The sequence below is a fragment of the Bufo gargarizans genome, chromosome 3 (assembly GCF_014858855.1).
Source record: "Bufo gargarizans isolate SCDJY-AF-19 chromosome 3, ASM1485885v1, whole genome shotgun sequence".
NCBI lineage: Eukaryota > Metazoa > Chordata > Amphibia > Anura > Bufonidae > Bufo > Bufo gargarizans.
Window position 1 is genome coordinate 291227525 of NC_058082.1, and position 25483 is coordinate 291253007.

The following is a 25483-nucleotide window of genomic DNA, read 5'->3' on the forward strand; positions in this document are numbered from 1 at the left end:
CTGCCTATGATATGCCATTATGGCTGAGCAGCCTGACAGGAACGTTCGCCAATATGTAGTATATCCAAGTACCAGAGCATAGTGTGCAGTTAGGCCCCACTAACTCACCCCCGGAGGCAGCTCTGCCAGTCCTGCTCACATCATAGGACAGGTCACTTGCAGACATTTTAAAATCATTCCTGGAGAATTCCTTTAAGTTATTTTCCCCTTCCTGCTTGCACAGTATAGATGTGTTCAACAAGGTTCCACCAGAACAGTCTTGCCCTTAATCTGCATGTTTGTACTGGTCCTAATCAGAAGGCAAAAACAGCAAGTTCACAAAACCACTGTACTTCTGCAATACCAATATTGGAGCAGACAATCAGATCTATGCTCATGTTTGCATTGTGCATGTACAGGCCGTCTATCACGGTCTCCGTCTTCACTCAAGCAGTCATGTCATGACTTTCAAGACATTACTTTCTTTTCAGCAGTTTTGAACTTTGGGGTTGCTGAGCGGGTGTAATTGTATCCACCAGCATGAGTATTAGGGTATCATACTGATCTGCTTCTTCTATTCCATTTGGACCAGTGTTAGACTGGGGAACCGGGGACCACGGTACAATATAAATGCAAATATTAGATGCTCACACAGCAGCAACATGCTGCATGATAGATGAAGGGGGCTCAAGCAGTGACATCAAGAAGATGGGTTCCTGGGGAAAGAGGATGCTGGCCGGCCTGTCTGTACCTAGAAGTCACCTCAGCCACCTGATGCATCTATAATAATAAAATGGGTCGTTTGTTAAATAATCTACACAGTTTTTATATGTCATAGACATATGTGCTATGTGCCACTAGGGGCTCACCCTAGCTCAGGGGCCCACCGGGGAATTCAACTGCTCCCCTGTGGGCCAGCCTGAACCTGAAGAGGACTATTATAGTGACATGCTCCAAATCCTTTGCGTCTCTGTATACAGTCACACATTGTCTGCTTGCTGCTACCACAAACACATACAGCTCACTGTACAAATCATATATATGCAGTAAACTTTCTCTAGTTGTAGCTTGGGGCAGATATATGCATGTGTAGTGGATTTGGAGCCCTTTATCTGGAAAAACTCTTAAAGGTTTATTCAAATCGGCAAATAATTTTTCAGATTAACAAAAACTTTTCAGGGATGAAAATCCATGTAAAATTTCTGCTTTGGATTGTCTATAGTCTGCTAATCTCTACAATATGTAGAATTTTTTGTATGCAGCAAAAAAAAAAAAAAAAAAAAAAAAAAAAAAGAAAACAGACATACTGACAGGCTGTTTGACATGTTACCTGCATGGCATAAGACAATTTTTAATAACAGTTGCTCAGGTGCCTTCCATGCTTTGAACATAAAAATGGCAGCTGACTTAGAGCCTTAGGTCATGGCATCTTGTAAGGAAATTCATTGCTTCTTGGCAGCACACTGGTCTATGTACACAGGCATGTATTGCTGACAAAAAAAATGCTAGGTTATGGGCAGAACCATCCCATAAAAAAAATTGTTTGGGGACCTACAGAGCAGATTGCTCCATATAAATAGTGCAGATTTGGTAGACTGTCGATTAGGCAAAAAATCTATCCATGCATAAAGATCTGTAGAGGTCTTAATAGGAGGTAAATCATGTTTTACACTCCCTATTCATCCATGCAAAGTGCTGGAAGATGGCATCTCTCCCAGTGTGACAGAGGATTTGCTCTTGTGAGAAGAACCCCATATTTAAACAGCTTGCAGTTTGCCGAGAAAGGGATCAGACCCCTCCTCAGTAAATACAACTGGCATATAATCTTCCCACCAGTTACTGCTTAGCAACCAACATTGTCAATTTCACCGTGCCCTGCTTGTAATTTGCAAGCCTCCAGAAGAACGTTTTTTTTTTTTTTTTTTTAAAGAGAACCTGTCACTATTACTGACATATATAATTAAATAAATGTTAGGCCTCTTTCACACGAGCGTGTCCGGATGCGTTGCGGCAAACCCGCGCGAGTAGGTACCCAATTGCAGTCAGTTTTGACTGCGATTGCGTTCCGTTGTTCAGTTTTTAATTGCGCGGCTTGGAAGTTCAGGTTTGGGTTCAAGGTTGTGTAGATTGCTATTATTTTCCCTTATAACCATGTTATAAGGGAAAATAATACATTCTGAATACAGAATGCTAAGTAAAATAGGGCTGGAGGGGTTAAAAAAATAAATAAATAAAAAATGTAACCTTAATCCACTTGTTCGCGCAGCCGGCATCTCTTCTGTATTCATCTGTGAGGAAAAGGACCTTTGATGACGTCACTGCGTTCATCACATGGTCCATCACATGATCCATCACCATGGGCCGGCTGCGCGAACAAGTGGATTAAGGAGAGTTAAAATAAATAAATAAAAATAAAAAAATTATATATATATATATATATATATATATATATATATATATATATATATATATATATATAAAATTTATTTTATTTTTTTAACCCCTCCAGCCCTATTGTACTATACATTCTGTATTCAGAATGCTATTATTTTCCCTTATAACCATGTTATAAGGGAAAATAATAATGATCAGGTCCCCATCCCGATCATCTCCTAGCAACCGTGCGTGAAAATCGCACCGCATCTGCACTTGCTTGCGGATGCTTGAAATTTTCACGCAGCCCCATTCATTCTATGGGGCCTGCGTTGCTCGAAAAACGCACAAAATAGAGCTTGCTGCGATTTTCACGCAACACACAAGTGAGGTGCACAGCCCCATAGAAATGAATAGGTCTGGATTCAGTGCGGGTGCAATGCGTTCAACTCACACATTGTACCCGTGCGGAAAACTCGCCCGTGTGAAAGAGGCCTTATAGTAAGTGGGTACAATTGCATCCACTAAACAGCCCCCAAACGTCCCAAATAGAGAACTACCTGGTTTTGGTGGGGCACAGCAGGTCTCAAGATCTCCATCAATGCTGCTGACTGGCTGATAAATTACAATTGCACGGTCTACAACACCACTGCTTCTTTGGAGTCATAGTTAGTACCAGTGATGGCCAATTCGCCAGTGTTCGCCCGCGAACACATGTGGGCTGCCATCTTAACTCACAAGTACGGCGATGCACAGGTAAGCCCTTACCTGTGCCGCGAGCCAGTCTAAAACAAATGCGGTCACTGGGAGCAGGCAGTTCCGAGAACGGCCCGATGAAGGCCCCCGGCGACTGTTATCGGAACTGCCTGCTCCCGGTGAACCGCATTTGTTTCATACCGGCTCGCAGCACAGGCACAGGTAAGGGCTTACCTGTGCATCGCCGGACTCGCGAGTTAAGATGGCAGCCCGCATGTGTTCGCTGGCAAACACGGCGAACTGGCCATCACTGGTTAGTACCACATGATGGAATATCATACTATGATCTACAATACCATACTGATGTTATTTTTATAGGTTTACGTTCAAGACATTATCCACACACACAGCAAATATCAGGCGGTTAGCCCAATGCTGCAGTTTGCACAGATCCAAAGTAAACTCCTCAATTGAGATCTTTAAATTAAGGGGGTATTACTGGACATCTTGTAATGGGCAATCCAAAGGAGAGCCAAACATCCCCTACCTATGGCCATGTGCCCAAAAAAAAGGCAAAAAATCTGTTAAACCTCAGCAACCAGTGTCTAATCTGCAGTGCCATCCTGCAAGGAAAAGTATCAAGGGGTAGAATAAATGTGGAGCACTTCTGGTTTATTTAAAGGGGATGTTTGGGATTTTAAGAAACTTGTATAAGGGCAAGAAGTGATATAAAATAAAAAATAACCAGTACTTGACAGATTTACTGGGTAGGTACAGCCTACAGTGGTGACCCGCCTCAGCCAGTGATTAGCTGAGCAGGCAGTCCAAGCCACTTCCTGTGTGTCAAGTCTGAGACCAGGAAGTGGAGAGCAGCAGAGACCAGAGCTGCATTGGAATGGTAAAGGCAGGGGATTGGTGAAGTGAGTAATAGAGATAGAGATCTAGATAATATATATATATATATATATATATATATATATATATATATATATATATATATATATCTTATTTTTTAACCCATCATACCCTTGTTTTCTTTAAAAATATTAAAATAAAATATTTCCCTGGAAAACCTCCTTAAAATTTTCACCATGGAAATGAACCTAAAGATGCAAAATGAATGCCTTGGGGGTCTGTGTATGAAAACACAGAACACTGGGAGCAATTATGATCTTTGCTTCTTTGGCGGATATAACTCCCAAGTGATACTCTTTATGAAAACTTATGAAGAGATGCTGCTGAGAATTAGATTCCAGTTAACAGTCCATGTAACAAACAATTTCAGCCACGTCCTTTAGTGTCTACCGAAAATGATAGGTTAGCAAGTGTTTCTGGAAAGTTCCCGGCATTTCAATATATAGGCGTCACCGGTCAAGTAACAATACTATGAGAAAGCGGTGTAACTACTCAGCCGTTATTTATTGCTCCAATGACATCAGGCCACAAGATTACCAAACTGCCTATTCCTGATTTATCAAGACTTTAGGCTCACAATGCCATACGATACAAGATGGATAAAGGCAGGTTCATGAAATTATTCCCAATCTTATTACTGCAGGGAACCCATGAGAAATCTTTCCACTCCTGGGGAACACCCTATACCATTCCTGCCTCAAAAAAGGCTTGGTCTTAAGGGCTCATGCACTCGAACGCATGTGGCTTGTGCCTGTATTGTGTCCCGCAAACAATGGGTCTGCAATATACGGGCATCGGCTGTGTGCGCTCCGTATCATGCATGCGTTCACTTAAATGGTTTCGCAATACTCAAGATACGGAGCAGAGCAGAGGGCCAATATAAGCACTTCAGTGGGATTTCGGCCTGTGCCTCCGCACTGCAAAAGCTAGAACACATACTTATATTTTTTAGTGATGCGGACTGAATGTTGCGGCTCGTGGACCCATTCAAGTGAATGGGCACGGGCCACACACATTTGTGTGCATTAGCCCTATAATGGTGGCAAAAGAATTCTATTATTCTTATCCAGGCTCACAAACCCTCAGTGTTCATAGGGTCATAAAAGGAGGGGTTCAGCCACTGAAATTTTTTTCAAACCAGCTCATTTGGTATATTTACCTTATCGTTCCCATTCTAATGCTCATTGGGTCCCCATTGGTCTCCATTTCCTGGTCCCATGTGCACATACAGAAAACATGTGGAGATGCCTGCACAGCCAATCCCTGGCTGAGATGGGCCACCGCTGCAGCCTTTGATTGGCTGAGTGAGCACTTCTTGTTAGTTGATAGAGACCAGCAAGGAGCCCGGTAAGCATCCTTTAATATTTTACACCCAAGACTGTTTAAAAAAAAAGAAAAGTAATAAAAAAAAAATTCAGTGGCTGGACAACCCCTTAAAAGAGGGTCTTTCACCACTCCTGACATGTCTGTTTTAGGTAAATAACAATTGTGGGGCATTTATCCTTCTAACTTTAGGATGTGCCATTCCTCTATTGTTCCTGCTAGACGCTTATGAATAAAGGTCCATCTAAGTGTTACCTGTTGGGCATGTGTGTCAGACTATGCAGGGACACAATCCTGGTAACAATCAGTTGTACCTGTATCCATAAGTTTCTAGCAGAAATAATAGAGGACTTATATGACATCCAGTTAGAAGGTGCTCCAGAATAGTTACTACATGGGGAATGCAAATGGTTACTAAAAAGGCACATCAAGAGAGGTTACAGGTCCTCTTTATGGGAAGTAGCCATTTGCCTGTGAACATTTAAAGGATCGTTCAGACCAAGTGACAGGTGTGGGTAATATTACAATACACTGTCGTCTATGTAGAAAAAACGGCAGAACAACTACCAGTATTTGAACAGATAGTAGCAATGTGACATTAAAGCCTAAGGTTTATATGAAGTGAAAGGTATACATCTTGTACAAGTGTATCTGCTCGTACGTATACAGATGTGACAATTCTGCCACGGCAGGTTCCTAATATACAGTGCATTTTGATACACTGACAGCTAGCGTGGTAACAAAAACTATATATTATCTCTCCTTTGGTTTACCTTCTGAACTCGATTGCCACTGCAAAAAGTGCATCTAACTGAAATATAAAAGAAGGGATATGTACCAAATGTATTAGTATTAATAGCCATAACGTTTCAGGAAACTTTAGTAAAGGCATTTTTATCTACTGTATGTAGGTCGAACACTAGCAGAAACAAAAATAGTTCAAAATGACAGCTTTCTCTCCCAAAAAAAACTGAATGGGGGATGTGGGAGAATTCAATGCAGCATTTATACAAAAGCTCTCATACAGAGACAGAAAAGCCATTGAGCTTCCAATAAAGATTTTTTTCAGATGAATATATATTTTTTTACAATTCTGTTTTCCGATCAATAAATTATATTAAAACAATGCAATGTATATGCCCAATCCTTACAAGATATTCTGAATTTTAAAAAAAATTACTTTTTACCCGACAACAAGAAATCAAATTATGATTCCAAATGGGGACTACAATGTGAAAAATACAAATTACAGAACACAAAGGACTGAAGAATTCCCAATATCATTGGACATGGGATCTATAACTTCTTCATCAAAATCATAAGGTTCAGCTTTGTAATAGGACAAATGGTGGCAATCTGATGCATTACCAAGCTCTTCCCTGTTAGTTTGTGCCTAACACTTTAGCGCAGTGTTAGCATAGATAAAGACAATGTTATCAAATTCAAGTTCTGTACATATGTTGGTATGTACAAGGTTCATAGTGCAAAGTACAGTGGGAAGTCAGCGTGTAATAGGGATATACTATGTTCTTGGTAAATACATTTTTAGGTATACAAGTCAGATGAACCCTCATCAAAACTTCAAGAAACACATCATTATAGTAGATCGATTGACAAGGGGTTGAAGTTTACCCACTACCACAACAGGACAGTCATTTATTCAGCGTCATGACTTGTCCATTCTGGGTCTTTTTGGTTTAAAGTAGAAGCTACTAACAAAACTTTACTTACATTAACCCCCCAGACATTCTCCAAAATAAAGCAGTGAGGTATTCCCCTTAGTAGGAGCCAGGTTTCAGACCTTTAAAGGCAGGACCTGATCATCTCCCTCGTATGTCCCTTCCTCTGTTCATTTACTACACCTCCTTCCTGCTCTACAACGTGACCCCTGATGTGCCGCTTTTCGTACATCATGTTGCACACAGCTAAATCAACTTGAACAGTAAAAGAAGTGACTGGGCTATGAGGCTCCTGATGCTTTCTTTAGCCAACTCTATAAAAAGAGCATGAGGCCGAGGGCAACTCACAAAAGGGATACAAAGCAAAGAGACAGAGTGTCAGAAATTTAGAGGCCATTCACCAAGAATGATGGATTAGGGTGAGAGGATGCTCCATGCGGCACAGCCTCTGAATCATATGAAACCAAGCACTCAGTTACTCGCTCATTCCAAGGATAACATGTTCAGCTGGATGGTCTTCAGAATTCTCATCATCTCTTCAATCCCAGCCATTATCCTTGATCATGTGAGCTAATTCAATGATGTATTTTCCTTCTTTATACTTCTGGCTGCTTTCAAATGCATGTTCCTAGGACAGACAGAGAAAACGGAGTTAATGGACCAGAGTCTGCACAAGAAATGGCCATTGTATTTAACCTCCTATCATTGGAACAGGATAATATCTTAGAAAGTCAAAAAGGGGCAGTAAAAAACTAATATGTTTACATAGTAGTATTAAATAAGGGAAGACCTGGAGAGGAGTAGCCAAACTTTGTTATATTCTTCCCACGAAAATGGGGTCCCTGAACCAAGATCTGGAAATTGTCCAAAGGGGCAACAGCACATAGGCTTTAAGATGCAAAAAAAAAAAAAAAATTCCTAATTTATTTGCCACCCCATACAGGTGAAACTCGAAAAAATTTGAATATTGTGCAGAAGTTAATTTATTTCAGCAATGCAAATTAAAAAGAATTGCATTAATGCAGCTTAAAATTTGAATTTTGTGAAAAGGTTCAATATTCTAGACTCAAAGTGTCACACTCTAGTCAGCCAATTAATCCATACCCCCTGAGAAAAGGGGACCTGAGATTGTGACTTTGGGGTTTCATAAGCTGTAAGCCCTAATCAACCAAATTATAACAAATAAAGGCTTGAAATATCTCGCTTTGCATGTAATGAGTCTATCTCATATAGTAGTTTCACCTTTTAAGTTGCATTACTGAAATAAATGAATAAAGGTCATCAATAAGTCTAACAGGTTTTTAATCAAAGAAATAGACCCTAGTGGCAAGTGATTGCCTCCAAAAGCAGCTAAATGTTTTTTTTTTTCTTCTGGACTTTTGGGGCCCACTATTTCATAAGAGCCACGACCCCTAGGAGGATCCTATGGTACACTGGATGTTTCAGCTATACATTGAACCTTTTTTGAGAGCTCGAACAGAGGGGAGAGGCCAAGGGCAGACTGGGAACTTAAAGTGACCCTGGAAAAAATACTAAAAAGTGGCCACATTTTGAAGTTGGGTCCAAATTGATGGAAGGCAGGGCCAACAATACCATATTGTGGCACATTATACCACCCCAACAGAGCCAAATACCACAGTCCATCACAAAATACTTCCAGCGCCACAAAATAATCCCCAAAAACGTCCACTGGCCGGCTGTGAGGAGGGATCAGGTGGCCCCCTGGGCATCGGCCCATCAGGAAATTTCCCTGTAAGGTCTATGACCAATCCGCCCCTGGGAGAGGCTGTGAAACAGCTCAGTGCAGGGCATTTAACAGGTCACTTGCAAGAGCAGAACCTGGCAGAATAAAATTGTTAATATTCTCACTGCTCCTGATGATAAAAGCGCCACAAATTATGGTCAGCAGCTGTTTGAATTACAACCCATATAACATACATAAATATACTTTGTGAATTAAATGGTTATTCTTGTGGGGGGGAATAAAAAAAATAATAATATATATATATATATATATATTTATTAGTGTTCCATATGCAAGCCTTTACATAGATATACCTTTGACTCATATACCTTGATTTAACATTTCCAAGCTTTCCCAACTGGTACCCTGGCCACTAGACTGGAAGTTCTGTAGAGCTTTGCTTTCTGACACCAGGAAACAATTGTCTCTCTCCTACGTGTTAAGATGCCATCTAACTAGGTGACCAAAGGGTTTTTGCTCTGTTACACAGTGTTTAAGCCGCATCCCTTTGGTCCTTCCCCTCAAGCTACTTCATTTGAATTATTTTCTGAAAATACCCCCTAGCCGGGTCACACATAGTGCAGCTATCAGACAATCCACATCTCCAGTCAAGTCCCTGTTTAACCCCCCAGCTGCAGAACAGCTTCACAGTGTTCTACTTTCAGCGCTGCCCACTGTACCTTTCGTCAGCTGCCCAGAGATTATGAAAGCTGCTTGTACCAAATATATAATTGGAAAGAACATTTATGAACATTCAGAATATTTACGCTGATAAACGGACCCTTCCTCTGACCCTTGTATGTATACAATGACATGTATACAGTAAAAGGCTATGGATACCTTGGTGGCAATTTTTATCATTGCATTCTACTAAATTTGGGGGGAAAAAAACAACACAAAAAACAAACACTTTTTCAAGTGGTCTTTATTTAAAACTAACAGAAGGACCCGGCTTCGCATGGGTATATTTCATTTAATGTTTGTGTGTGTCGTTAAAAGATATCGACCGTATCCACTATAACAGTGACATCTACAGTACCCCGCTCCTTTAACAGTGACCTTCACAGCCCCCCCCCCCTTAACACTGACCCCCCCCTACAGTGCCCCATCTCCTTAAAATGGGACCTCCACAGCAGCCCAACCCTTTAACAGCGAGTTCCACAGCACCCCACCCCCTTGACAGTGACCCACACATTAACACTGACCATAGGTTACAGTGCCCTTAACAGAGACCTCCACAGCGACTGCCCTCTTTAACAGTGACTGCCACAGTACCACCTCCCTTAACAGTGACCTCCACTGTATCCTGCTCCCTGAACAGTGACCTCACTGTACCCCGCTGCCCCTTTAATAGTGGTCTACACAGTCCCTTCCTACCTTAAGTGACCTCCACAGCGGCCTGTCCTCTTAAAAGTAACATCCACAGCGGCCTCCCCTTTAACAGTGACTTTCACAGCGGCCGCCCCTTTATTAGTGACCTCCACAGTACCCAGTCTCGTTAACCGTGATTTCCACAATAACCTACCCCCTTAACAGTGACCTCTACAGCACCCTGCCCCTTAACACTGACCTCCATATCGGACCGTCCCCTTAACTGTGAACTCCACCGTTCCCTGCCTCCTTAACAAAGACCTCCACAGCGCCCACCCCTTTAACAGTGATTTCCACAACACCCCGCCCCTTAACAGTGGCCTCTACAGCAATCTGCCCCTTAAAAGGTGTTTTCCCATCACATACAATGGGGGCATATCGCTAGGACCCGCATCTACAACGACAATGGAGCAGGGAAATGAATGGAGGGCGCATGTGCAGCCTCCCTCCATTCATTCATTTCAATGGGGCCGCTGAAAATAGCCGAGCTCTGGCTCAACTATTTCTGTCTGTCCCATAGAAATGAATGGGAGCAGGGGCCGCGCATGCATGGTTCACTCCCATTCACTTGTATGGGAGCAGCGCTTGGTGGTGGACGGACCCCTCCAGCCACCACTCTCCCCGCTCCGTTCTCCTTGTAGGTGCGGGTCCCAGAGGTGGAACCCACACCTATCAGACAATGGGGGCATATCCTAGCGATATGCCCCCATTGTATGTGATGGGAATACCCCTTTAACACTGACCTTCATAGCGGACCTTCCCCTTAACTGTCACAGCAGCCTGCCCCTAGGGTGGCCAAAGGTCTGGTTTTAGGCTGGACAGTCTGGCTTTCAGACTCCCTGTAGGTTGATGCTACTGCCTTTACCCCAGAGTCAGTAGATTGTTGGCTGGGAGGTATGGTCATATATATAGTACAAACAACCAAACATCCAGAGAATCGACATTTTAAAAAAGTGTATACAAAACAGAAGCAGGTAAAAGGTGGAATATTATATATACACACACACACACACACACATATATATACACACACACATATGTACATATATACACACACATCTTACAGCTAAGTGGCTTTGATTGAAAATGCAGAAAGTCAAAACATCCACTAACACAGTGTATACATATTAAATATCAATACTTACTATATACCATTTAAAGAAAGCACAAATCACACACAGACAGCAGTTCAAAACACCACCAGCTATTTTACCTAGCGACATGTACAAGCCAGACAGATCCTGTGAATTACTAAATCAGACCATTTTACTTTAATACCTTATAAATCGGGTCAGTGTGTAGACAGTGCAACAGATTAAAGCCTTTGCATCTGCAATTTTTGTCACTCATAGGCTCATTAGGGATTCAAGGAATGATTTTGGACATGCACCACGCCAATGAAGATATTCTATAATGACGCTACATCTTATTTCCCATTTAAGCCACCCATTGCCTGCACAATTTTTACATTGTGCTGTACATCTATTCCACTGTAAATAGATTTTACAATTAAATCAAGCTTGAGAGTAATTTGATTTTGTGGGTAAGTGGACACATTAGAACAAACCTACTCAAGATGACGCGATATGCACTCTCCTGCCATTCACAGCAGAGAGCTCAGTTAACTGGTTAAGACACTTAAAGGGAACCTGTCACCAGTTTTATGGTTTCCTAACTAAGGGCAACATAAATAAGTGACTGATTCTCTTAGCAAAATGCTGGGTCACTTTCTTTAATTGACCCAGTCAATCTGCCAACATCTTGTATTGAAAAGCTCCAGCTGATAATGATGAGTCATGAATATTTATGAGCTCCTGAATCTCCCTGCCTACCTGTTGCTGATTGACAGTTATTTTCCATATGAATCATCAGCAGGTGGGCAGGGGAGTGGCTATAGCTCTGAATTAAAAAACGCTGGACTCACATCAGCTCATTAGCATGCGGCATCTTTGTGTGTATATTATGAGGTAACCATCTGTCGCACCAGTAAGTGAATACATCTAAGGCACTTTTTAGTAGTTAACGATTGTATATAATTAGTTAGATTATAATCAAATATCCACATGACAGGTTCCCTTTAAGTATATTTAGGGTGTTTGGGGACCCTAGAGAGGTGGTTTTCACAGTTTTTACATACAAGAGCAGAGGCAGTACCGCCATTTCTATTGGTCCCAGTGGTAATGTGCTGAAAGAGGATGCTGCGGGGTCTGTCTGGAATAAGCACAGCCCTAACAGTGACGATTATCGCTGCAATAAGGTGGATTTCCCATGTATATTGGGCTACTGTCATAATGTACACATATCATGATTCATACATACATAGTAAATTATTACATATCGCACATCATCATAAATGGACAAGAACACCATGCCCCCTGTGTGAAAAACAGTGGATACTAATAAAAACCCTGCATAGCATGGCATAGTAAACATTATAGCGGTAAGTTTCTGCATTGTCTTTTATAGGTCCCAATGTTCCCAAGAGTAAGCAATGGATATATTCTTTTAACAGTCTGTGCCCATCAGAAGATATGCCAAAGATGTCCGCTTTTTCAAATTGTTTTGCACACTGAAGACAGACCCAGACTACAAAACAAATGTAATACTGTACGCAGCCTAATAACACGAAAGAGCACAAACTGAGCATGGGCACCAAAATGGACTATACATACCAGGTATACAGAGTATAGACGCGGAGGTCAGTTAATGCACCCCCCCTTCCTCACCCCAATGCTATCTGTACACTAGAACGTAAAAAAAGTAGTCAGCAAATAATCAATCCTAGTCAACAGGACTGAAAAGAAAGAGGAAAAAAAAATTGTAATACTTAAAATAATCAATTGTAGAGCAAAATAAATTGAAACAGATCCTAGATTATGTAAAGGCCTACGGGAGAATCGGCAATCAATCTTTAGCACAGACCAAACATTCCTATTCCTATTGTTTCCCGTGATCACTTCTTTAACTCATTACAGGGATCGCATTGAAAATAATGCTATCAAGGTAAAATACACTGCTAAGAAAGGAAAATCCTCCCACTGCTGCCAAGGTTAAAGCTCAGGAGCCAAGCTTGAAATTGTATTCTCTCTAGAGTCATGTGCAACTGTGGTGCACTGGCAAATAAACTATATTTATCCTCCCTGGAAGACAGTAGGCAGCCAATATGCCCAGCACGAATCAGTGGAAACAAGCCCTGCCTGTATCAGCAGTGACAGACAGATACTGCAGGAATGCACAGCTGCCATAATGTAGGAAAAAGATGACAACCTGATAAGAGGTTCTGCAGGTAATGGGAAACATGGATCATTTTTGAATTGCAAGTAAACAAGGCACATTCACTGCAATCTGTATGAGGGTTTTAGAAGCACAGCTTAGCATGGAAAAATGGGTAATCCTGGTATTGAACTGAACCGGGTATCAAAGTATTGAGTTTGATATCCGATGCAAGTCTACACTACAGATGGAGAAAATAGGAGATCCAGCAGCAGTAATGGGGACACAATACAGCAGAACTAAGGACCAGTCACCTCTCCTGACATTTCCCCTTTTTTTTTACTACTTGCATTCCCCATGTAATAATTTTAGACCATCTATTCTTATGACTTTACATTTTGCTATTCCTTTATTATTCATTTCTTGAAGTTATTAAAGAATTACTAGCAGTCTACAATGAAGGTCCAGATGGGAATTACCAGTTGGGGTGTGCTCCTATAAAGTGTGATACTGACATTACTGACTGGACGCTGTCAGACACACTTCATGGCAAACTTAACTAAAAGACATGTCAGATGAGGTTACAGGTCCCCTCCTGAACTATTTCCCTGCCAAGGACGTATCTTCTATCATTGCAGGGTGACACTTTAGCCAAAGACACATGTCATACATCCTCGCTCCCGATTCCAAGATCTCAGTACTAGCCATGATACATCTCGATATGCAGCCATAAGAAATTGGTCCAAAGGTGAGCTGTATATCTCACTTCTGACCCAATTTCTTTTTTTTTTAAATAAGATACATATTTATTATTTTGTAAAAATAAACAATATCATTTTACAAAATTCTTGTGTCATATATTATGTTCAACACAGTGCAAAAATACTCTACAAAACAGGATAGTCAATAAACAGGATCTTTAACACAAAGATCCCAACAACCAAACCCCCCCCCCCACCCATTATAAGACCTTGTTGTGAGTAAATAAGCATAAACATGTGTAAGACCTATTTGTTTTAGTAACAGACCATGACATCACCTATGCACTATAAAGCTTCAGCACACTAGGCGTAAATGAACACAATCAGCCCCATCTCTCCCCTCCAGGGCTAGCCCGAGAAGATCCTCAGATTAGATAGCCATGTACTACAAACTACAGATCTGTCAGTCCAGGGGCCCCAAACGGTATCAAATTTCGACATGTTATTACGCTTCATGTATACTCCTCTTTCCAATCTTATGACTGTATTAATTCTGGTAATGAATTCCGATATGCTTGGGGGAAGCGGCTGTATCCATTTAGCAACTAGGGTTTTGCGTGCCTGATATAATATTCTGTTGATTCCGATTGTAACATTTGGTGGCAAGTTATCCGAATCCAACATACCAAGCAAGCAAAACCTAGGATCCCGTTTATAATTAGCGCTATAAATTTTGTTTAATAAATTGATTATATCCATCCAATAGCCCTGTAGCGCACTTCACTTCCACAGCATATGGAGCAATCCGGCCCCTTCTTCCCCACATTTCGGACACTTGGAGTCAGATCTATATCCCACCTTCCATAAGAAGATTGGAGTTCTATATACCCTGTGCATCATATAGAGTTGAGACAGTCTAGCCGCTTCGCTAGGGGTTAGAGTAGGAATCTGTGCAAGGACTTCTTCCCATTGGCTGTCTGAGATGGGGCCCACATCCCTCTCCCACTTCAACTTAGCTTTGAGCGGATATTTTTTCCGCTGCTCATATAGCAAAGTATTATAAGCATCCGAAATAGCTCCTTTTACAGGACCTGGTTCTATCAGTTTTTTAAGCATGAGATGTGATACAAATTGTAGGGGGCGCACTTTATCCTGCAAACTAATAGCGTGCCTTAATTGAAGGTATTTATAGAAATGGGTAGACACTAGGCCATATTCAGTGCAAAGTTGTGCAAATAGTTTTAGGATACCTTGTGAATATAGTTGACCTAAATTCCATAGTCCTTTACGTTCCCAATCAGAAAATCCCTGCAGTTTGGACAATTCTATTAAATGAGGGTTATTCCAAACAGGAGACAGGTCCAATAGTTCCTGAACACCCAGAATTTCCCTAACTTTTCCCCAGACCCTCCTCATTAATCCTACTACTGGGAGAAAAGAGTCAGGTAAATCTTTCTCCATAATCAAAATAGGCTGGTAGACCCCAGATGCCCACTTCACCAATTCCCCACATCTTCCCATCTCTCTCAGGGACCCCCGGCCCTTAAAGTGTTGCAACTGAGCTGCTAAGAAATATATAAAGGGGTTCGGTAACGCCAGTCCCCCCGCTTCTTTACCCCGCTGTAATGTTTCATATCGGATTCTACCATTTCCTATTTTTCCATAACAAGGATCTAAATATTCTCTGTAACTTATAATAATAATGCATGGGAATCCATACTGGTGAGTTATGCAATATGTAGAGCCATTGCGGCATCCATATCATCTTAAGAAGATTACCTCTACCTATCATTGACAATGGAGCTTATGCCAGGTGTCTGCTTTCTGTTTAAATCTATCCATTAGTGGTACTAGGTTATTCGCTATATAAGATCGGGGCTGTACTGAAATAGTGACTCCAAGATATTTAAAGGAGGAGACCACTTTCAGGTTAACATGATCTAAGCAAAGAGATTCCGGAAGAGGGGACAGCGGAAGAATAACTGACTTATTCCAATTGATTAATAAACCAGACTGTTTTCCAAAGACTGAGATTAACGATATAATGGGATCTATTGATGATGTCAGATCACCCACATATAATAACATATCGTCCGCATATAGCGAGACTCTTTCCTCCACCGCCCCCTCTCCAGACCTCGAATCAGTGGCGTAGAATGCAAAATACAAGCCAGGGGCTCTATAGCAATGGCAAACAGGAGGGGTGACAAAGGGCATCCCTGCCTGGTGCCTCTCTCCAGTGTCATCATTGGGGATAGCTTACCATTTATTCGCAGCCTAGCTCTCGGTTGACAATAGAGCAATTTTACCCAATTAATGTATCCAGGTCCGAATCCTAGTTTTGCCATAACCGCCCATAAGTATTCCCATTCAACACTATCAAAGGCCTTTGCAGCATCTAAAGAGACCACTGCAGGGCATCCCACATCCCATTCTGTTCCCCTCATCTGAATATTGAGGAACAGACGCCTAAGATTTAATGACTGTGGATTTTCCTGGCATAAACCCGCACTGATCTTCATGTATAATGTGGGAGATAACATTCAGGAGCCTATTAGCAAGTACCTTGGCCAACACTTTTATATTTACTGTTAAGAGTGAGATGGGTCTATATGACCCTACGATATTGGGATCCTTATCTGGTTTACGGATCACCACCACCACCAATGCTTCTCTCATAGAGCTAGGTAAAATACCTGTCCTATAAGATTCATTAAACACCTGTAGGAGATGCGGGAGAAAAACTTCTTGATGTTTTTGTAGAATCCCCAAGGCAGACCATCTCCCCCAGGTGCTTTTCCGTTAGGATCTGACCCAATTTCTAAAGGCTGTATCGCTTGATGTAGAGCAGCTAGCACCACAATCCTTGTCTTGTTTTAAAACTTAGCTTGTCAGCTTTAAAACACCAGGATACACAATCTGATATAATTATGGTTAAAGCAGCCCTCCCCCTTCAGCTGGCTGTGGTGTCAGGCAGGTTGAAGAAGAGGGGATTCTACTGAAAGGCTGCAGGAGAGGAGAGACACAGATCCTACTCTCTCTCTATCTAACTGTACATGACTCCAGGGGGGGGGGGGGGGTTTAAAGGGGTTTGTTGGAAGTTAGATATTGATAACCTATGCTTATGATAGGTCATCAATATCAGATCGGCAGAGTCAGACTCTCACCACCCCTGCTAATCAGCTATTTGAAGAGGTTGAAGAGGCTGTGGCGCTCCGGTGAGATGCGGGCTGCCATCTTTAGTAAGGTTAGACTCCCCTGTCCGGCGATGCGCAGGGAGCAGACAGTTCCGAGAACAGCCGCCGGGGGCCTTCATCAGGCTGTTCTCAGAACTGCCTGCTCCCGGTGACCGCATTTGATTTCAGACCGGCTCGCGGCACAGGCACAGGTAAGGGCTTACCTGTGCATCGCCGGACGGGCGAGTCTAACCTTACTAAAGATGGCAGCCCGCATGTGTTTGCTGGCGAACACTGCAAACTGGCCATCACTGGTGCTGACGACAATACTGAAAGTGTAAGTGCCCATACTGTACATTCGAGCACATACAGCACCAATGATTGCTCCATGTAAATGGACCTGAATGAGCGCTATTTGATACTCTATATCGTTGATCGGTGCTTGATTCTAGCAACAAGTAATCTACAAGATTTACAGTGTTTAATAATAACTATAACTTTATAAGCTGAGAGATGTTGTTACGCTAGATTTATATTAAATGGCATGCACTTACATATTTCCAGCCCAATGTTGTTTTGCAATTTTCACAGTAGATGTCTGCTACAGCATGAAGTCCTGTAAGTAACACACGCTCTTCTGCAGGTCCGCAACCAACATTAACACTATAGAAAAAAAAATAAAAAAAATGAATTTCAAAAATATCTAGACTGCACAGTAAAATGATGTAATCCTAGCAGGAGTGGTTTACTGGGGATTTAATAACTGCCAATAGCCAAACAGGACAAAATTGGTGACAATTATTCACATTGCACATACAGTAGAAGACCTTTTACAGGGGTTGAGCAGTGCTGCTATATTGAAGACCTATCCTGTGATTTAGGATTATACTGAGGATTGGGAGTATCCTCAGACACCTGAGCTCTTGATTTGGTTGTGCTATCCTCAGGACAGGTCATGAATATAAGATCGGCAGGGGTCAATCTCCTGGCACCCAGGTGTTTGAAGGGTAAAGGCGCTCATGCGAGCACTGCTTCCGCTTTAAAATTACCTGCATGTCGTCTCTTCTGGTGGTGCAGTGTAATTACACATCAAGTGAATGAAATGATTGTCCCATTCAAATGTGTGTAATGACACTGCGCAGCCGCTGTAAAGGAGATGGTAATTTTAAAGCAGAAGCTGCACTTGCATGACCGTGGCTTCCTATTCCAACAGATGATTGGCTGGGGTGCCGGGACTTATCCTGAGAACAGGTCATCAATACAGTCACACTACAAACCCCTGTAACATTATTCAGAGCTTCTTAGCCCAAACTATATGAACCAGCTGATCTTTACTGGAGCAATGTCCAGGGTTGGACTGGTTCACCAGTATACCAATGGATCGTCCAGTAGACCTAGGTCCTGATCAAGGTATAGGCTCCAAAAGATCCAGCATAAGACTAGTCCATATGAAATTGACTTGGGGACAATTCTTAGATTGCTGAATCAAAAATAGCATATAGAAACTTATAAGTTATATAGCACAATATAACAAATTCCTCAGGTGAGCCTCAGCTGCCCCATTACGACAGAGGCAATATCCCATTAAAAGGATAGCTTCGTTTGAAACCACCCATTTCAAAATTCAGCTGTCAGGGCGTTCAGCTGATCACCCCAGGCGTGTACTTCCCACACACCCAGCAAACAGCAGATCTTGCCAAGTGAAGCCACGACCGGCCAGACAATTCTACATGCCAGCCATTCAGATGTAATACAAGAAGAGCCCAAGTCTGCAGAAACGGTAGATGCTCAAGCAGCAAATAAATCTTTATGGCCTGTTGGGATATTGAGAGGTTGCTGGGACCTCTTAAAGGGAACCCACCATCACAGTGCATCATGTTATAGAGCAGGAGGAACTGAGCAGATTGATTATAGTTTTGTGGGAGAATATTCAGCAAAACTTATAATTTATACATTTAAAAGGGAATCTGTCACCTCTTTTTACCCTATAGAGCTGCGGACATGCACGGATAGATCTCCGCTAGCATGTCAGCAATATACCTGTCCCATAGCTCTGTGTGGTTTTATTTTGTTTAAAAAATGATTTTATAGATATGTAAATTAGCCAAGTAAGGTGCCCAAGGCGTGGTTACTTACAGTTAAGGAGCCCAGCTATGCCCCCCTGTGAAGGAGCCCAGCACCGCCTGCATCCAGGAATCTCCTTCTTGCTCACAAAGTTACAGTGCCGTAATCTCACGATGCGCGAGCTAATTTACAACTTGGCTAATTTACATATCTATAAAATCATTTTTTAAATGAAATAAAACCACTCAGAGATATAGGACAGGTATATTGCGGACATGCTAGCTGAGATCTATCTGTGCATGTCCGCATTAGGTGACAGATTCCCTTTAAGTCTCTGCTCTTCCGAGTTCAATTGTACATGGGGGCTGTCTGATCAGTGATTGACAGCATTCTCTCAAGGGTCTGAGATCTGCAAGATGCGGCAAAAGATAGGATGTTCTATCTTTTGCAGCGCAGAGACACAGACCCAGCACGCAATGCGGAGTGCACATGGCCGGTGCCTGTGTTTTGCGGACCCCCGGTGAAATTTATACAGAGATAGCTGTCATTTACTGAGAAGACCCAGTGTACAACTGAACTCGGAAACAGCAGAGATTTAAAATGTATAAATTACAAGTTTTACAGAATATTTTCCAACAAACTATAATCAATCAGCTCTGTACCTGCTGCCTGCAGATTGGAATGCATTTTGTGGTGACTTGTTCTCTTTAAAATGTACCTAAACCTTCACACACCTTATTAACCACCTCCCGACCGCCTAACGCGCCGATGCGTCCGGGAGGTGGTTGATTTACTCCTCCTGGACGCATCGGAGCGTCATCTCGCGATACCCGAGATTTCCTGTGAACGCGCGCACGGAACAGAAGGTAAGCGAGTGGATCTCCAGCCTGCCAGCGGCAATCGCTCGCTGGCAGGCTGGAGATGTGATTTTTTTTTTAACCCCTAACAGGTATATTAGACGCTGTTTTGATAACAGCGTCTAATATACCTGCTACCTGGTCCTCTGGTGGTCCCTTTTGTTTGGATCGACCACCAGAGAACACAGGTAGCTCAGTAAAGTCGCACCAAACACTACACTACACCCCCCCCCCCCGTCACTTATTAACCCCTCATAAACCCCTGATCACCCATGATCACCCCATATAAACTCCCTGATCACCCCCCCTCTGTCATTGATCACCTCCCTGTCAGGCTCCGTTCAGACGTCCGTATGATTTTTACGGATCCACAGATACATGGATCGGATCCGCAAAACACATGCGGACGTCTGAATGGAGCCTTACAGGGGGGTGATCAATGACAGGCGGGTGATCACCCATATACAGGTCCTTCTCAAAAAATTTGCATATTGTGATAAAGTTCATTATTTTCTGTAATGTACTGATAAACATTAGACTTTCATATATTTTAGATTCATTACACACCAACTGAAGTAGTTCAAGCCTTTTATTGTTTTAATATTGATGATTTTGGCATACAGCTCATGAAAACCCAAATTTCCTATCTCAAAAAATTAGCATATTTCATCCGACCAATAAAAGAAAAGTGTTTTTAATACAAAAAAGTCAACCTTCAAATAATTATGTTCAGTTATGCTCTCAATACTTGGTCGGGAATCCTTTTGCAGAAATGACTGCTTCAATGCGGCGTGGCATAGAGGCAATCAGCCTGTGGCACTGCTGAGGTGTTATGGAGGCCCAGGATGCTTCGATAGCGGCCTTAGGCCTATTGCACACGGCCGTTTTTTTTCCCCGTTTACTGGCCGTTTTTTGCGTTCCGTATACGGTCCGTATACGGAACCATTCATTTCAATGGTTCCGCAAAAAAAACGGAATGTACTCCGTATGCATTCCGTTTCCGTATTTCCGTTTTTCCGTTCCGTTTTAACATAGAACATGTCCTATTATTGCCCGCAAATCACAGTCCGTGGCTCCATTCATTTCAATGGATCCGCAAAAAAAACGGAACACATACGGAAATGCATCCGTATGTCTTCCGTTTCCGTTCCGTTTTTTCCTGAACCATCTATTGAAAATGTTATGCCCAGCCCAATTTTATCTATGTAATTACTGTATACTGTATATGCCATACGGAAAAACGGAACGGAAAAACGGAACAGAAACGGAAACACAACGGAAACAAAAAACGGAACAACGGATCCATGAAAAACGGACCGCAAAACACTGAAAAAGCCATACGGTCGTGTGCAATAGGCCTTAAGCTCATCCAGAGTGTTGGGTCTTGCGTCTCTCAACTTTCTCTTCCCAATATCCCACAGATTCTCTATGGGGTTCAGGTCAGGAGAGTTGGCAGGCCAATTGAGCACAGTAATACCATGGCCAGTAAACCATTTACCAGTGGTTTTGGCACTGTGAGCAGGTGCCAGGTCGTGCTGAAAAATGACATCTTCATCTCCATAAAGCTTTTCAGCAGATGGAAGCATGAAGTGCTCCAAAATCTCCTGATAGCTAGCTGCATTGACCCTGCCCTTGATAAAACACAGTGGACCAACACCAGCAGCTGACATGGCACCCCAGACCATCACTGACTGTGGGTACTTGGCACTGGACTTCAGGCATTTTGGCATTTCCCTCTCCCCAGTCTTCCTCCAGACTCTGGCACCTTGATTTCCGAATGACATGCAACAGTCCAGTGCTGCTTCTCTGTAGCCCAGGTCTGGCACTTCTGCCGCTGTTTCTGGTTCAAAAGTGGCTTGACCTGGGGAATGCGGCACCTGTAGCCCATTTCCTGCACACGCCTGTACACGGTGGCTCTGGATGTTTCTACTCCAGACTCAGTCCACTGCTTCCGCAGGTCCCCCAAGGTCTGGAATCGGTCCTTCTCCACAATCTTCCTCAGGGTCCGGTCACCTCTTCTCGTTGTGCAGCGTTTTCTGCCACACTTTTTCCTTCCCACAGACTTCCCACTGAGGTGCCTTGATACAGCACTCTGGGAACAGCCTATTCGTTCAGAAATTTCTTTCTGTGTCTTACCTTCTTGCTTGAGGGTGTCAATGATGGCCTTCTGGACAGCAGTCAGGTCGGCAGTCTTACCCATGATTGCAGTTTGGAGTAATGAACCAGGCTGGGAGTTTTTAAAAGCCTCAGGAATCTTTTGCAGGTGTTTAGAGTTAATTAGTTGATTCAGATGATTAGGTTAATAGCTCGTTTAGAGAACCTTTTCATGATATGCTAATTTTTTGAGATAGGAAATTTGGGTTTTCATGAGCTGTATGCCAAAATCATCAATATTAAAATAATAAAAGGCTTGAACTACTTCAGTTGGTGTGTAATGAATCTAAAATATATGAAAGTCTAATGTTTATCAGTACATTACAGAAAATAATGAACTTTATCACAATATGCTAATTTTTTTAGAAGGACCTGTAGATTCCCTGATCACCCCCTGTCATTGATCACCCCCCTGTCATTGATCACCCCCCTGTCATTGATCACCCCCCTGTAAGGCTCCATTCAGACGTCCGTATGATTTTTACGGATCCATGGATACATGGATCGGATCCGCAAAACACATGCGGACGTCTGAATGGAGCCTTACAGGGGGGTGATCAATGACAGGCGGGTGATCACCCATATAGATTCCCTGATCACCCCCCCTGTAAGGCTCCATTCAGACGTCCGTATGATTTTTGCAAAAAAGTGTGACACATCTGGTATCGCCGTACTCAGGAGAAGTTGGGCAATGTGTTTTGGGGTGTCATTTTACATATACGCATGCTGGGTGAGAAAAATATCTTGGTCAAATGCCAACTTTGTATAAAAAAATGGGAAAAGTTGTCATTTGCCAAGATATTTCTCTCACCCAGCATGGGTATATGTAAAATGACACCCCAAAACACATTCCCCAACTTCTCCTGAGTACGGCAATACCAGATGTGTGACACTTTTTTGCAGCCAAGGTGGGCAAAGGGGCACATATTCCAAAGTGCACCTTTTGGATTTCCCAGGCCATTTTTTACACATTTTGATTGCAAAGTACTTCTCACACATTTGGGCCCCTAAATTGCCAGTGCAGTATAACTACCCCACAAGTGACCCCATTTTGGAAAGAAGACACCCCAAGGTATTCTGTGAGGGGCATGGCGAGTTCCTAGAATTTTTTATTTTTTGTCGCAAGTTAGTGGAATATGAGACTTTGTAAGAAAAAAATAAAATAAAATAAAAATCATCATTTTCCGCTAACTTGTGACAAAAAATAAAAAGTTCTATGAACTCACTATGCCCATCAGCGAATACCTTAGGGTGCCTACTTTCCGAAATGGGGTCATTTGTGGGGGTTTTCTACTGTTTAGGCATTGTAGAACCTCAGGAATCATGACAGGTGCTCAGAAAGTCAGAGCTGCTTCAAAAAGCGGAAATTCACATTTTTGTACCATAGTTTGTAAACGCTATAACTTTTACCCAAACCATTTTTTTTTTTTGCCGAAACATTTTTTTTTTATCAGACATGTAGAACTATAAATTTAGCGAAAAATGTATATATGGATGTCTTTTTTGCAAAATTTTACAGCTGAAAGTGAAAAATGTCATTTTTTTGCAAAAAAATCGTTACATTTTGATTAATAACAAAAAAAGTAAAAATGTCAGCAACAATGAAATACCACCAAATGAAAGCTCTATTAGTGAGAAGAAAAGGAGGTAAAATTCATTTGGGTGGTAAGTTGCATGACCGAGCGATAAACGGTGAAAGTAGTGTTGTGCAGAAGTGTAAAAAGTGGCCTGGTCATGAAGGGGGTTTTAGCTAGCGGGGCTGAAGTGGTTAAAGGGAACCTGTCACCGGGATTTTGTGTATAGAGCTGAGGACATGGGTTGCTAGATGGCGGCTAGCACATCCGCAATACCCAGTCCCCATAGCTCTGTGTGCTTTTATTGTGTACAAAAAACGATTTAATACATATGCAAATTAACCTGAGATGAGTCCTGTATGTGAGAGGAGTCAGGGACAGGACTCATCTCAGGGTAATTTGCATATGTATCAAATCAGTTTTTTTTACACAATAAAAGCACACAGAGCTATGGGGACTGAGTATTGCGGATGTGCTAGCGGCCATCTAGCAGCACATGTCCTCAACTCTATACCCAAAATCCCGATGACAGGTTCCCTTTAAAACCTATTCTAAAAGGTGATGGAAATTATTTTTATTATGTACTTAAAATTATTTAAGTTTTCATTTCTTCTACAGAAATAGGCGCCCGAAGTTCCTATTGTGCTTTAGAATCCGTACTCCCATCCCATACACTGCTGTATACAGGATTACAGATTCCCTTTTGGCTGTGCTGAGCATTCTTCTAAAGCCTGGCTGGCATACATTGGTCTAAAAGGGTTTATAGACCAAACAGCTAATATATCTTAGTCTGTGACCAGAACCTCTGGAGGCGTTTGCCCTGTCACCTCCGCCGGCTCCATAGCATTTAAGGCTTAGGTACAGCAGTAATGGGAGCAGGACAGAAGCTCCCATATCATTGTACATTACAAAAATAATTTCCATCACATTTAGAACAGGTTTTAAAATGTGAATGTTAAGGTACACATTAAACATGACTCGTGCTTAGCTTACACATAGAAGATTTTCAAAAGGTAAGACATTTTAAATAAAAATAAAAAATTTTTAGAAGTCAATGAGCTCCCCCCAGACCATTGTGTCTATGGACCATGGGGCTGCCGTAAAGAAAATGTATTAATGCTGGTACGAACAGCACAGGCAAGATGGCCGTCCACACAATCATGTTCAGGAAGTAGAATAATAAAATCTGCAATCAGATGGTTTTAACTGACAGATGACATTTTTGGTGACACATTAACCTTTAATTTTCTGTAGCAATTAGGTACAACAGGCAATGAAGCAGAGTTTTGTATTTGAAGTGATACTCACACAGAATTGAATAGATAAGCTCGACCCTGACTTCCTTGAAATGACTGCCAAAGGAAAAAGAAAAAACATTGTCATTTACAGTGTAAAATGTTACATGTTTTCGATGTTCCCACTAATATTTACAAGTATGTTTAATGTGGGCTTCAAGGGGTATTCCAGGGCTTAAATAGATTACCTGTCCTTAGGATACCCCAACAATAACAGATTGGTGGGGGATCAGCCGTTTCGGAATGGCTCTGGCACAGCAAGTGGGCACCTGAACTACAGAGCTCAATCCATTATGTAGCGGACAGAGCTGGTAACCACAGTACTGCTTTAGGGTGCATTCACACAACAGTCTTTATGGGTCCGCATTC

General features: G+C 42.1%; 1 protein-coding gene across 3 annotated transcripts in view; it reads right to left on the bottom strand.

Moving 5' to 3' along the window:
- Positions 1–4075: 4075 nt before the first annotated feature.
- Positions 4076–25483, bottom strand: part of YPEL2 (yippee like 2) — an 82134-nt gene continuing 60726 nt past the window's right edge. For all 3 annotated transcript variants that reach the window (XM_044286197.1, XM_044286200.1, XM_044286199.1), the window contains 3 exons: positions 25128–25171; positions 17725–17833; positions 4076–7593 (listed from right to left, as the gene is read on the bottom strand). In XM_044286197.1, coding sequence (XP_044142132.1) covers positions 7504–7593; positions 17725–17833; positions 25128–25171 — 243 coding nt within the window. In that variant the 3' untranslated portion in view covers positions 4076–7503. The remainder of the gene's footprint in view (positions 7594–17724; positions 17834–25127; positions 25172–25483) is intronic.